This window comes from Galeopterus variegatus, unplaced genomic scaffold (assembly GCF_000696425.1).
Source record: "Galeopterus variegatus unplaced genomic scaffold, G_variegatus-3.0.2 Scaffold103, whole genome shotgun sequence".
Taxonomy (NCBI): Eukaryota; Metazoa; Chordata; class Mammalia; order Dermoptera; family Cynocephalidae; genus Galeopterus; species Galeopterus variegatus.
In genome coordinates this window covers 422,699-438,375 of record NW_007726214.1, presented here as the reverse complement: position 1 = coordinate 438,375, position 15,677 = coordinate 422,699, and the positions used below count along the sequence as shown (strand labels likewise).

Sequence of the window (15,677 nt, the reverse complement as noted above, 5' to 3'; positions counted from 1 at the left end):
AAACATACGTGCTGTCTTCAGCTTCCTCAGCGGCAGCAGCTTACAGATCCGGCGGTGGCAGGGGACTTGCGGAGGAACCCAGGGGCACTAGCGGCAAAAGCAGTAGCAGCCACCGCCTCCAGCAGCAATAGTGGTGACCTCCCCCCCCCCCCCCCCGCCGAGGGGCATCGGGAGTAGGAGGCGCCGTGGATCAGAGCCACTTATCCTTTATACTTAAGTCCATAACCCAGGACACCTGGGTGCTCATGCGCAATTACATTAGAGGATAACCAAGGAACACGTTAAGCACACATGCATATTTACATCAAATCCTTGGCAGGATTCTGAACACCTGAGGGGCCTTGACCATTTTCCTAACACACCTTTGTGATATGCTCACTCATTGAGCATATGTACAGCCTTCTCCGTAAATATTCACAGCACTGCTCTAAGCTCACTGAATATGCATATGGATCTGACATTGTAAGGCATAAATACTAGTCTTCCTCCTTTGTTTGCGGTTCTGCTGAGGTCTGCGTTCCCCAATCTTCAGATTGTCTTTTTTAGGGAAAATAAAATCTCTCTTTTTCTCTTTGGCAGATCCTATGGTCCTCTTTTGTTAACAATAGGAATTTGGTCTATCTAGGGTGTTCCCTTCCAAAGGGTACTATGATTCACGACTGTGGCCAAAGTGAAAAGTTTTGTAGGGTGGAAGAGAATCTAAAAACTAATTGGAGACTATTTGTGGTATTTATACCCACACGCTCCCATTAAGCAAGATTGTCAATTTAGACTTACATGAGTATGGTAACTTACACTAAAAGACCATGAGTAGTCTTAACGCAGCGCTTTCCAGAATTAATGAAAGATAAAAGCAATAGTAGTCTGAGTTCAAAATTTCCTCTAAAGAAGGGATTTGTTAGGAAAAGTGGTCAAAGTAAGAATGAGTAAGGAATTTTTGTACAAATTCTTATGTCCTTAAATTGTTTTCTAACTTTGTATGCATTATGTCTATACTCTACTTTGTTGTTGTTTACCTCCAAATTGCTTTGAGAGAGACAGAAGTCATGCTTACCCAGACTGACATGAAGATGGGATTATTTGTAATTTACTTACCATGTCTCCCAGGTGGTTCATACCTAGATCATATGAATGCATTCCCATTGAATGCTCAAGATTGTGAAGCATGACAAACTTTAGATTCTTTTCCCAGATGAGACGCCGTACTGCTTCTTCATTCTAAAATATAAGGAAAAACAACATAGTTATACTGCATCCTGGACAAACAAGTGTTCAATAATGAAAACAGCATTTTATGAAGCATTCTGCTAAGTATGGATCTGTCTGGGAGTACACAAATAAATGAATATATCCCATATAACAGCGAAAATTATATATTAATCTTAATTCTTACCTTAATTGCCTTAATGGTGATTAATATTATTTTGATATTTAATGAATTTCCTCCTTAATATGATAAAAAGTTTTTTTAGACTGCTGTTCTGAAGTTTATCCTTTATAGGTCATAAACTCAATTAATCTTTATTGATCTTTATAAAATGTCTTTTTTACCTTTACTCTTGACAAATAGTTTAGCTAACTATAAATCTGTAGCTATTTTTCTTCGGCTATTTGAAAATATTTCTTCATTATCTTCTGGTACTTACCATTACAGATGAGAGGTCTGTTGTCAATCTAATTATTGTACTCTGTTTCTAACTCTGGTAGCTTTTTTTTTAAGTTTATTTATTTATTAATATTACTTTTTTTTAATATTCTATGATGTTGCAGAGCAGTTGTGGGGGAAGGGGAGAGGAGAAAAGGGAAGGAAATAGGGTGAGAGGAGGAAGGAGGAGGGGCAGAGTTGAGGCCTGTGGCACCCTCTCATTCCTGCAGGGGAGACTAGAGGGCTTTCAGTGGTGGCTTGGTCATTGCTGGGCTGGGGGCAGATGTCAGGGGGGTGTGGCTGAAGTCCTTACCCACTGACTGCCCCAGCTTGGGAGCCTGGGGTGCTTCCTGCAGCGGCTCAGTGGTTGATGCTGGGCTGGTTGCAGGTGTTGGGGGTGTGTGGCCAAGGCCCAAGGGCCCCCACTGTCCTAGCTCAGGAGAGCCTGGGGTGCTTCCTGTGGCAGCTCATTGGTTGTTGCTGGTTGATTGTGGGTGTCAATGGGGCATGGCTGAGGCCCTTGGCCCCCCACCCTTGGGGCTGATTGCAGGTGTCAGGGGGCATGGCTGAGGCCCCCAGCCCTCTCCTCTCTCTGTTTTGATAGCCCAAGGGACTTCCAGTCCTTCAAAATTTTATAGGTGTTCTCTGGTGAGGAGAGATCTTTACTAGTTAATTCAAAACTTTGTTTCTGGTCTGGGCATTTTGTTTTTTCTTTCAGTTCAGTGTTGGATTATTTGCTGTTCCCACCACTTAAACTCTGCACTGGAACTAATTTGTTGTCCTTTGCTTACTTCTAAAATGGGGGAACGTCCTGTGGGGACCAGCATTTGAGACCTGTGGTTGAGCTAAATTGCTGCTTTACTGCTGATTCCCTGGGAAAGCTTTTTGTGCAGCTTAGGTTTTAATGGCTGACTTCCATTAAAGGTGCTTCCAGGACTCGTGAGATCCAGTACACCCGGGTTGTGTGGAAACTCTGGTCTGGGCCTGAGTCTTTTCAGCAAACGGCACCCCCTGCAGTTCTATATTCCTGACCAGTCTCCACTCAGTGGTCCTACACTGATTGGGGGGTAGATCAGCTGTCCTTTCTGTACCCCGTGTTCTCCCAGTGGGCCCATCTTCTCTACCATCACGCTCCAAACACTTCCATGGGACAGGCTGTGAGCTGGTCCCTTGCAGTAACTCTCAGGCCTCTGAGTGGCTCCGTTTCTTCAGCTGTTGTGGCTCCTTGCTCTTATGTGGGTCCATGGAACCCTATTAGTAGTCTTGCTGGCCTGGGGTCCACCAAGACCCTCTTTTCCCCTGCAGCCTCCAAGCAACTCCATCCAAAGGGTGAAGGAAATGGTTAATGGACTTCTGTGGTCAGCACCCAAGGACGTGTTCACTTGGCAAACTCGCAAATGAGTTAACCAAGAAATGTCAAGGATTGCAAACAATCCTTGAGAACGCTTGAAGTTGTGAGAACACTTTCTTGGGATGTTCCCAGGATGTGCATTGTAGATAACCAAGTGCTTGAGAAGGGAGGTAACGTCCTTCTGCTCTTGAGAAAAGTATAACAGAATTTATGCATTAATGCTTATCTCACATGCACAAGCTTGCTAAATGTAATAAAAGCTGTAACAGCGGCTGGGTCGGTGCTACTTGCCTGAGAGAGCAGTAGCCCCCCGCTCTTCACCTGCATCTCATCTGCTGTGTCTTCCTTCGCGTCTCCAATCATTTTAATCAACAAAAGGGCACAGCTGAGGCTTTTGCTGGCTCCTGCTCCGTGTGCTCACCAGCTCCAGCCTTGAAGTGGCCAGGGCTCGAAATGGTCAGAGTGTTTTTTTCTTTCTCTCATTGTGGCTTCTCCCACCTTCATGCACTCCATAAGTCTCTCCTCCTCTTCCCCTGAGCTCTACCACCCCCAGCTTGGCTGTCATTGCTTTTTAATAGTTGTAAATTGGTGGTTTTGTGGGAGAGAGTGATGCTGGGGACCATCTATTCTGCCTTCTTGACTGGAAGCCTACCTCTGGTAGGTTTTGTGACTTTCTCTTTTTCTTTGATGTTTTTCAACTTCATATGTGTCTATGTATGGGTTTCTTTATTTACCTTCTGCTGGGTTCTTTGATTGGATGACTCAGGACTTTTTTTCATATCTGGAAAATTCTCAACCAGTATCTCTTCATATATTGCTTCTCACCATTTTATCTAATTCTCTTCTTCAGAAACTCCTATCAGGTGTATTTTAGAGCCTCAAACTTTCCTTCATCTCTCTTCCTTGCATTTTCACAGGTTTTATTTTTATTTCCATGTGCTGCTTTCTGGGTGAATCCCTCAGTACTATCTTCCAGATTACTGTTTCTTTCCAGTCTGGAGTTTACCACTTTAATAGAGTATTTATTTCAATGACTGTATCTTTTATTTCCAAGTTTTATAATTTATTTTACAATTTCTTGTTCATTAGCATGGATGGTTTTTCTTTATATATAGTTTTTTTTTAAGTCATTTTTGGTTTTATTATTTTAATTCTATACAGAATGAATTCATATGCTGACTTTATTTTCTTGTTCTCCAGGAGATTCATTTACATAGGATACAATGTACATGGTGCCTCCTAGAATAGCTGAAACTCTCCCCCACCACTAAGGCCAGAGTTTCCAATAAGCATTAGCCCCAGTGAGAAGTCAGCAACTATTCTGCCCTGCCTCATTTCGTTGAGTTGGTGAGCCTAGGCACAGACCCTGGTTCCAGATTCCAGGTCCAAGTCTGATATAGGCCCCTCTCCCTTGGAGCAAGGTTTTACTGTTACCCCAGTGACGGACATAACAGGCATGCATAATGAGCATATTTCCAAACCGCAGAGGGGAAAAAACAGAATAAAGAAAAATAAATCTGACAAAGTACAGGAAAGGGAAAAACACGTGAACTTTGGCATAAATTATGAAGGTAGGATACTAATCAAAAGTTATGTTCATTTCTCCTAAGGGACTGGAATTATTAAAAAGAGAGATACCATTCATTTAACTAGATAGTAGTGCTAATTGTACATCTAACTCTAGTCAACCTTGAAATTGGGTACCTGGTCCTAAAGGGGAGTGGGTGAGGGTGAAATTCATCACCATTAAGAAAACCATATGATCATCTCAATAGATGCAGAAAAAGCATTTGACAAAATTTAATATTCTTTCATGGTAACAATTCTCAACAAATTAGGTATAGAAGGAATGTTCCTCAACATAAAGAAAACATATGACAAGCTCACAGCCAGCACCATATTCAATGATGAAAAGTTGAAGGCCCTTTCCTCTAAGAATGGAAAAAGACAAGAATGCCCACTCTTACCACTTCTATTCAACATAGATGAGCCAGAGCAATTAGGCAAGAAAAAGAAATAAAAAGCATTCAAATAGGAAGGGAATAAGTAAGATTTTCTGTTTGTGGATGACATAATTTTATATGTAGAAAACCCTAAAGACTTCACCAAAAAACTGTTAGAAGTGATAAACAAAATCAGTAAAGTTCCAGGATACAAAATCAACAATCAGTAGCATTTCTGTACACTAACAACTAACTATCTGAAAAAGAAATTAACAAAACAACCTTATTATATTAGTATCAAAACAAAAACAAACAAACAAACAAAAACTTAGGAATAAACTTAACCAAGGAGGTAAAAGGCATTCATACTAAAAACTATAAAACATTGACGAAAGAAGTTGAAGATGACACAAATAAATGGAAAGACATCCTGTGTTCATAGATTAGAAGAATTAATATTGTTAAAATGCCCATACTACCCAAAGCAATCTAGAGGTTCAGTGCAATCCCTATCACAATTCTAATGTCATTCTTCACAGAAATAGAAAAAAAAAAATCCTAAAATTTGTATGGAACCTCAAAAAAAAAAAAAAAAATCAACCCTCAAATAGGCAATGCAATCTTGAGCAAAAGGAACAAAGCTGGAGGCATTTCAAAATATGTTACAAAACTATAGTATTCAGAATAGCATGGTACTGCCATAAAAACAGACACATCGACCAATAGGATGGGACAGAGAGCCCAGAAATAAACCTACTCATTTATGGTCAATTGGTTTTTTACAAAGGTGCAAGAACACATAATGAGGAAGAGACAGTCTCTTCAATAAATGTTGAGAAAACTGGCTATCCACATATAGGGGAATGAAATTGCACTTTATCTCACCCCACATATAAGAATCCACTCAAAATGGATTAAAGGCTTAAATGTTAGACCTGACACTATGAAACTACTAGAAGAAAACATAGAGGGAAATATATCGAAAGGAAATGAAGTTAGTATGTCAAAGAGACATCTGTACTCCCGTGTTCATTGCAGCATTATTCACAAGAGCCAAGATATGGAATCACCTAAGTTCCACAACATTGGTCTGGGCAATCATTTCTTGGATATTACCCCAAAAGCACAGGCAACAAAAGCAAACATAGATAAATGGGATTGTATCAAACTGAAAAGATTTGGCATAGCAAAGGAAATGATTAACAGAGTGAAGGGACAACCCAAAGATTGGGAGAAAATATTTGTAAATTATATTATCTCATAAAGGGCTAATATCCAAAATATAGAAGGAATTCAAACGACTCAATAACAAGAAAACAAGTAACCCTGTTTAAAAATGGGCAAAGGAGCTGAATAGACATTTCTCAAAGGAAGACATACAAATGGCCAACAAAGATATGAAACAAGGCTCAGCATCACAAATCATTAGGGAAATGCAAATCAAAACCACAATGAGATATCACCTCACATCTGTTAAAATGGCTATTATCAAAAAAGACGGAAGATAAGTGTTGGTGAGGATGTGTAGAAAAGGGAACCCTCGTATACTGTTGGTGGGAATGTAAAATATTATTAGTAGTAGTAATAGTATTTTTGGCAGCTGGCCAGTATGCGGAGGGAATGTTAATTAGTACAGTCACTTTGGAAAACAGTATGGAGGTTCCCCCCAAAATTTAAAATTGAGCTACCATATGATCCAGCAATCTTACTTCTGGGTATATATCCAAAGGAAATGAAGTCAGTATGCACTCCCGTGTCCACTGCAGCATTATTCACAAGAGCCAAGATATGGAATCAACCTAAGTGTCCATTAATAGATGAATGGATAAAGAAAATGTGGTATATATATTCATAAAGGAATATTATTCAGCCTTTAAAAAAAAAAAAAAGGAAATTCTGTCATTTGTGACAACATGGATGAATCTAGGGACATTATGTTAAGTGAAATAAGCCAGGCACAAATATCACATGATCGCATTTATATGTGGAATCGAAAAAAGTCAAGCTCGGGCCAGCCTGTGGCTCACTCAGGAGAGTACGGTGCTGATAACACCAAGGCCACGGGTTCGGATCCCATATAGGGATGGCTGGTTTGCTCACTGGGTGAGCGTGGTGCTGACAACACCAAGTCAAGGGTTAAGATCCCCTTACCAGTCATCTTTTTTAAAAAAAAAGAAAAAAGTCAAACTCATAGGAGTAGAGAGTAGAATGGTGGTTACCAGAGGCTGGGGTGGTATGGAGTGTGTTGAGGGAGCGGGCAAGGGGGAAATGTTACTCAAAGGGTACAAAGTTTCAGTTAGACAGGAGGAGTAAATTCTAGTGATCTACTGGACAGCATGGTGACTATGTAATAATGCAATGCATATTCCAAAATTTCTAAAGGAGTAGGTTTTTTTTTTTTTTTCCTTTTTGTCTTTTTTCGTGACCGGCAACGGGATCGCAACCCTCAGTGTCGCGCCCGCACCGCGCTCAACCAGTGAGCGGACCAGTCTCTATATGGGATCCGAACCCTCGGCAGGAGCGCCGCCCTCTACCGAGTGCGCCACCGGGCCGGCCCTAAAGGAGTAGGTTTTAAATGTTCTCACCACAAAAGACAAGTATGTGAGGTGATGGATGTGTTAATTAGCCTTATTTAATCATTCTACAATTTGTGCATGTATCATAACATCATGTTGTTCCCCATAAATATATGCGCCCGCACCGTGCTCAACCAGTGAGCGGACCAGTCTCTATATGGGATCCGAACCCTCGGCAGGAGCGCCGCCCTCTACCGAGTGCGCCACCGGGCCGGCCCTAAAGGAGTAGGTTTTAAATGTTCTCACCACAAAAGACAAGTATGTGAGGTGATGGATGTGTTAATTAGCCTTATTTAATCATTCTACAATTTGTGCATGTATCATAACATCATGTTGTTCCCCATAAATATATACAATTATTATTTATCATAAAGAAAAAAAAGTAAAATTAAGAGTGCACAGCCTATTAAAAGTGTCATTTTTACACAAAATAATACATCAAATATATATAGCTTACAAACAGAAATATTATGTAGTTACAGGACTTAGTTATTTGAGGCAATAGAGGCAAAGTCTTAAAATCAGTCAATAAATATGCTTTGAAATAAAAACAAAGGACAACATCTGATAGCACTTCCATGTGACAGGGCTTATTGTTCCTCATATATGCCCAATGTGCGCCTTTCTCAGAGTCTTGCAGTCATTTTCCATTGGCCTGGGACCTTCACCCATTATCTACCTGTATTTTGTTTCCCAGGTTCTATCAATTCTCTGCTCAAAAGTCACCTTATTTTGAAGCCTTCCCTGACAATCCTATCATATATAGAGACTTCTTACTATCACCACCCAGAGTCCTTCCTACCCCCACATGCCTAGCTTTATTTTTCTCCACTGCACTTATCACCATCTAACATACTATATATCTGCTTGTTTATTATTTCCTGTCTCCCCCATTATGGTATAAGCTCCATAATAATAGAAACTTTGTTTCCTGCTGTATAATACCAAGAACAGCATCTGGCAAAAAATGAGTGCATAATATTTATTAAAAATACAGCTTGTAAGAACATAATTTTGAGAGGGAGAAAACTGGGTACTTGTGTAAAAGCACAAAAGTTCAAGTGGCAATCCCATCTACCTTTTCCTTGTATTGTTTGCTATAGGTTTTCTTCCAGAGGTGCCAGTGGTGATCCAGGGTAGGATCTTTATGCAGTTGTGCCATTGCAGAGAAGCACACCAAGAGCACCCAAACAAGCCATTTCATTCTGTTTAACAAAAGATAACATAGAAAGTGTAGTTATTTACTGCATATATTTTTTCATAACAGAAAATAGCAATGCAAAATCTATCAAAAGGACAAAGTATTATAAATCAGAATTACACAGGAAATTTCCTGGAATATACAGTCATAGGATAACTGCAGATTTATATCAGAAATACTACTTCCAATATTTAGTGGCACTTTTAAAAGTGATTTTCAGAAATTTCCCAATATCTGGTAAACCAAACACATCTAAAAAGTTAAAAAGCTGGGACTTTCCAGGATTTACTGACAAATCTAATCATAGGAAATCCTCTGTCCTCCTTTCCAAAAAGATCGTCCTTAAGAAGAGGACAGACCTCTGAAAAATCAGTTTATGTTCTGAATTTTTGAATACATGAGCTCTTCTTAACTGGTCTACTTAAATATCTTTAGAGATAGTTAAAAGACAACTCTAACCTATTGCTTTCACATCCTTACATCATTTTCCTTTTTAAACTTTTTTTCAATAATCAAATACCTATTTCAAAGCAAGCAATTAACTACTCTTTAAAACACCACTTCTATATTTAATTCAAAGAGACTTTAATAGGCATTCAGTGGCTAGTTCCCTCAAACTAGATTCTACTTTCTTTCTCATTTCTTTTAAATTTGAAACAGCTGGAATTTTAACCATGTAAACCTTTAAATTATATTCTGAAGAAAGCCACATTTCGGCCTCAAGCTTAGATGTTCAAGCAGACACTAACTTTTCAAAAACAGATTCTTTTAATCAGAAAGAAAAGAGGCAAGTTGAGCAACGTGATTTTTTAGTTTACTTCCTGAAACCAACCATTTAAAACTTGGCAGGCAGAGACCACTAAAAACATAAACAAACAGTGTTCAAATACCAAGTGGGAGAAGAACAGACAGTACATACGTGATAGAACCAATAGGTGCTCGCATAGTAAGAATCCTTGCACTCACTGGTGTGCTCTCTCCAAAGAATTCAAAGGCAGCAAGGAAATTTCAGTTGAACTGACTTTAAAAAGAATTGGAACCTGTCACATGAGATACCCACAATGAGGAAGTAAACTTTCGTTTCAGTTTCATTTAAAATCTAACTAGGGCTGGCCCGTGGCTCACTTGGGAGAGTGTGGTGCTGATAACACCAAGGTTGTGGGTTCGGATTCCTATATGGGGATGGCCGGTTAGTTCACTTGGGAGAGCGTGGTGCTGACAACACCAAGTCAAGGGTTAAGATCCCCTTACCGGTCATCTTTAAAAAAAAAAAAGAATCTAACTAGATCAGCTACTTCTAGCACTCTCCCTATAGTCTTGGGGACAAAGTGGGTACAATAAGCCATCAGTAAGAGACCCCAGTAGAGAAGATCAATAAAACAAACTCAACGAAGTAAGAGCAGCAAGTTTATCTTTTAATCCCTCATCGTTTTGATCATTCACTTTATTAAAAACACCAATTTTGGGCCGGCCCGGTGGCGCACTGGAGAGTGCGCCGCTTGAGAGCGCGGCAGCACTCCCGCCAAAGGTTCGGATCCCATGTGGAGACTGGTTCCTGCTCACTGGCTGAGCGCGGTGCGGGTGCAACACCGAGGGTTGCGATCCCGTTACCGGTCAGTAAGAAAGACAAAAAGGAAAAAAAAACCAAAAAACAAAAAAAAACACCAATTTTCACGAGAAAAAAATTTAATGATTAAAGACATTAGGATTAAACTCCTGAAATCCCAGCTCCTTCCATGATTTCCCAGGAAAACCTGCCTTAATCCTTTAACACAACTCACTCATGATCGACTATTGTCTAATTCTCATTCAGCTATTCATTGGTTCATCAATTAAAAATATTTGCATTGGGCTGGCCTGGTGGCGCACTGGATAGTGTGCCGCTTGGGAGTGCGGTGGTGCTCCCGCCGAGGGTTTGGATCCCATGTGGAGACTGGTTCCCGCTCACTGGCTGAGCGCGGTGCGGGTGCAACACCGAGGGTTGCGATCCTGTTGCCGGTCCCCGGTACGGGCGTGACACCGAGGGTTGCGATCCCGTTACCGGTCAGTAAAAAAGACAAAAAGGAAAAAAAATAAAAATATTTGCATTTTTATTAATACATGCTATATATAGCATGATATATATAAAGTATGTGTATATATAGTATAGTTTTGTATATATATGTTAGTATATTCATGAAAAAAAGGATATGCATCTAAGCACTAGAGGAGTTACCTGGGTATGGTGGGAGCAAGATCTTTTTATACATTTATTGACCGTTTGAGTTTTCTGTGAATTGCCTGTTCATCTCTTTTGCTCATTTTTCTATTGTATTGTTGATTTTTCTTAGTGATTTGTAGTTTAAAAATATATATATATTATGGCTACTAATCTTTGACAGTTATATACACTAAAAAACTCTCAGTCTTCTACTTGTCTTTTAACTTTATTTATAGTGAGTTTTTCTGTATGAAATTTTAAAATGCTGTAGAAAATTTTATTGTTTTTTCTTGAGATATATGCTTTTTGTCTCTTGCTTAACAAAGTTTTCCTCATCCCAGTATAATATTTTATTCTCATAGTTTTAAAGAGTGTTTTTCTTTCCTATGGTTGTTGCTTTTAGGTCTTTAATCCATCTAGAATTTAGTTTTGTGTATGGTATGAGGTGGGAAGTTTATTTTATTTGTTTTCTTATTTTTTTGTTTTGTTATTTTTTGTGTGTTTTTGTTTGGGGAGGTGACTGGCCAGTATGGAGATCTGAACCCATGACATTGGTGTTACCAGCATCATGCTCTCCCAAGTGAGCTAACCGGCCAGCCCTTTTTTTCCTATTTTGATGCTACCTCTATCATATACCAAATTCCCACATATACTTGGGTCAGTTTCTGAGCTCACTGTGCTGTTCTATACCATATGGTTTTAATGAAAACAGCTTTGTAATATGTCTTGATGTCTGATAGGGCAAGTAATCCCTGCCACCCCATGATTGGCTTTTTTAAAAAAAATTGTCTTAGCATTTGTGCATGTTAACTTTTTCACATGAATTTTTTTTTTTTCTTTTTGGACCAGGAAGGGGATCACAACCCTCAGCACAGCGTGGTCTGTACCATGCTCAGCCAGTGAGCGCACTGGCCATCCCCATATAGGATCTGAACCCGCAGTCTTGCCCGAGTGAGCCACTGGGCCGACTCTTCACATGAATTTTTAAAATCAGTTTATCTAGTTCCCTGAAAAATTCTGTGAGTTTTTATTTGAATATATGTATAAATTTGGGGAAACCCAACATCATTATTATGTGCTGAACCTTCTCACCTGTAGCAGACATTTTTATGTTTGTGGTCATCTAGGTTTTCATGAAATGATTATCTTGCTTTAACAATTAATAGTATATGGCCAATCTTATATTATTTATGCTCCCACTTCCCAGATTATTTTTAAATAATCCTAGATTTCATATAATTTAATATATAAAAAAGACAAAGACTATTAAACAAATATAACCACAATGCTATATTCACATCTAAAATAAACTAACAAAAATTTCTTAATGTCATCAAACATCCTGTCAGTATTCACATTTCCCTGCTTATACATTTTTTTAAGTTTGTTTGAATTGAGATCCAAATAGGCTGCATATATTATAAAACCATTGAGTTATATTTACTGTACCATGATGAATTCATGAATTTAAACATATTTGATGTGTTTCAATCCATTACAGCTTTATACTTACTAATACTCATATTGTCTCATCTTTGGTCAGCAGGAATTTATTCAAATTGGCTCCTGGGTCATGAGTCTCTATATTTGGCATGACATCAGTGTTCTTTAAAAGTTTCCTTTCTTTCTGATACAACAAGCTGTTGCAGGCTTATCTTGAAGAATTCCTGCCCCAGACCTGGAGTCAGCCATTTCCCCAAGGAACTCTTGTTCCTTTTGGTGGAAATGATGTTTAAATACCATAATCTAGACATTTGGAGTGTTGTTTCTAAGCCTTTTCAATAGAGCTAGGAAATAATCTTTTTTATTTTTAATACTAGATAGATCACAAGCTTACACTGATACTTCAAATTCAAATTCAAGAATATGCAGCTTACCAAATCTTGTATCTGTACCTCTTTTCAAACATGCTAAAAATCTCAGTTCTCAAAAATACCAACATAATCATTTAATTTTTCCCATAATATTCTAGAATAATAATGACAAGTCTATCAGAAATAAGATCATCACTGAGAACAATTTTAGGATTTTAAAGGACAAATTTTTGTCCCTTAGTGTTGCTTTGTGTTGCTTCACCCCCTACGGATTTGTCACCACACTTCCCCTGGGTGACAAAGAGGCAAAGGATTACTCAAAGCCCATCTCTTCTGAGCAGTGAGAGGCCCCAAAGTGGTTAACTTCCCTGGGAACCCTCAAGCGAGAGGCAACCCTTCCTTGGGAAATTAACACTGAATTGGGGTTCTCTTCCTGCATTTATTTTCCAGACCAGGAAGTTACAGGAAGAGAACAAAGGTGGGGTTATTATAGTTTAACAATATAGGCTGGTAACTTTTTTTTTTTTTTTTTTTTGTCCTTTTTTTGAGACTGGCCACACCACGCTCAGCCAGTGAGCACCGGCCATCCCTATATAGGATCCGAACCCACGGCAGGAGCACTGCCGTGCTCCCAGCACCGCACTCTCCTGAGTGCGCCACGGGCTCAGCCCTAGGCTGGTAACTTTCAGTGAAACAAGTCAGATGACATTCCAGTAGTCAATTAAGTGGTCCTATCAACACAAGCTTGATCTTAGCAAACATTCCTTCTTACAGCAATTTCTCAGTATCTTTACATAGTAACCAGTAACTAGTCTGTCTTTGAGCCAGCAACCTGCTGTGCCACAATTCTTATCTTGCAACAAAGACTCACTAGCCTGGGGAAAATTTCCTGTCCTTGCAAGGTCAATATTTGAAACTGCAAGACTTTGGGAAACCAGGCCCTGTGAAGTACATATGCTTTTTAGTATATTCCACACCTTAGGCCATGTTCCACTAAGGATGTAAGTCAATTACTGTGTTTTAAAGTCACCTAGAATAGTTCTCTATATGGTTATACTACCACCTTTCTACACAAGTTCATTTGTTTCATTTTGCTTTTGATTTTTAGTGATTGCTTTTTAAATTTATGTAATTTTGTTTTATAATTATGTAAAACATTTATGTGGATCCAAAGTTAAATCAATAAAATGAGGTATATTCAAAGAAGTCTAGCCTTTATTTCTGTCTTCTCCCATATTATTCCTTTTCTCCCTTGATAGGTAACCATTTAAACAATTTATGATTTATCTTCCCATTTTTAAAAATATGCAAATATGCATATACAAGTACAAGGGTACTTCAAAAAGTTGATGGAAAAATAGAATTAAAAAATAATATGAATCTTTCCATGAACTTTTTGAAGTACCCTCATATCCCTTCTTTCTTAACGATAATGTATTAAACATTCTTTTCTCTTTTTTTTTTAAACTTAACATTGTGTTAAGAAAAATTATTTAATACTTAGAAATAGGCTGAAGAGATTATCGGGTGTCCTTTCAGTGGAGTCCTAGGCATTGTCTAGTGGGCCAGACTGTTGGGGAGATTGTTTGAACTCTGTGGGGGAATAGTTAAGTTGTAAAAAACTGATAACTACGTAAATGATTCCTACACAAAGCAATGCAAGTGAGTTTTGTCTAATAGATTTTACTGAATAAAGAATGTAAATCTCTGTCACTCAAATTCTTATTTGAACCAGTTTTAATGTCTTTTTGATCCCTTTTTAATTAATGAGTTGAATAAAGTCTTTGATGTGTTCATTTTATATTTGTACAAGAGTCATGTTCACAACTTTTTGGAAACTATACTTTAGCCATTAAATCCTGAAAATAACTCCACAGTAATACATATATATTCCTCATTTATTTTTATTGCCACCTAGCATCCTTTGAACAATCTTTCTATTATTTGGAGAATTCCCCACATTATAAATTTTTTTGGACCGGCAACGGGATTGCAACCCTCGGTGTCGCTCCCGCGCCTCGCTCAGCCAGTGAGCGGGAACCGGTCTGTATGTGGGATCCGAACCCTTGGGCGGGAGCGCCGCCGCGCTTCCCAAGCGGCGCACTATCCAGTGCGCCACCGGGCCGGCCCCCCACATTATAAATTTTGCTTCTCCAATTTGAAACAAAAACTCCATTTCCAAGGCTCCATTGCAGCTGAGGCACAGGCATGTGACCTAGACTTTGCCAGTGAGACATACCAGTACAAGACATCATTTTGGGAGTGGGTATATGAGGAACCAGACCCATGTAGAATCCTTTTGGTAAGAATATTGGTGAAGATGTCCCCCGATGACAACAGCAGTGGCAGCAACAGATCTTCTGACATCTGGTCCCGAGTGTTACCTGTATAAGTTATAACGTTTATGTCAAATATTGTGTCTGCTCAGTGGCATCATACATTGAGCAGCCCTGTCTGTGTGGCTTGGGTGATGTTCATGGTTATGTAATCTCCAAGCCTGACTGACTCTCTGGCCTTTCAGAGATTCTGTGAACTTCTTGCAATTTTTAAATAAATTGTAGTACCCAGATAGACGAACCTGGTAATGACATCCAAAGTAATGCTGAGTTTGGAAAAACAAGGGCTAGGTCTTAGAAGGTAGATTGGGAAGGTGTTTTTTCTTAGGCTGTGAACAGAGGAAACTCAAGAAAGCTATTCTGGAGATCTCAATAATTTCAGGTTGTCTTCTTCTCTGTCCTTCTTTTACACATCTGGTATCATATTTTATTTTTTGGCTTTTAGCCTTGATGCTTTTATATGTGTTTGTACCCCCAGACATATATGGTTCAATTTCCTTAATGAGGAAATGAGCATAAAAACAAATTTCTTTGCATCAAGATAAAAATTGTAAACAACTGTTTTTATAAGGGACCATGTTTTTTTCCCCAGTCATTATTTCTTTGCCTGA

At 38.9% G+C, this 15,677-nt stretch overlaps 1 protein-coding gene across 3 annotated transcripts in view; it reads right to left on the bottom strand.

Annotated features, from left to right (window-relative positions):
- Window positions 1-15,112, bottom strand: part of CTSS (cathepsin S) — a 38,151-nt gene extending 23,039 nt beyond the window's left edge. The window contains exons 1-4 of one of the 3 annotated variants that reach the window (XM_008584558.1): window positions 14,970-15,112; window positions 9,636-9,756; window positions 8,594-8,720; window positions 1,096-1,218 (exon numbers count right to left, since the gene is read on the bottom strand). In XM_008584558.1, the coding sequence (XP_008582780.1) occupies window positions 1,096-1,218; window positions 8,594-8,720; window positions 9,636-9,661 (276 nt within the window). In that variant the 5' untranslated portion in view covers window positions 9,662-9,756; window positions 14,970-15,112. The remainder of the gene's footprint in view (window positions 1-1,095; window positions 1,219-8,593; window positions 8,721-9,635; window positions 9,757-14,969) is intronic. The other 2 variants (XM_008584568.1, XM_008584578.1) reach the window with 2 other exon arrangements.
- Window positions 15,113-15,677: the final 565 nt, after the last annotated feature.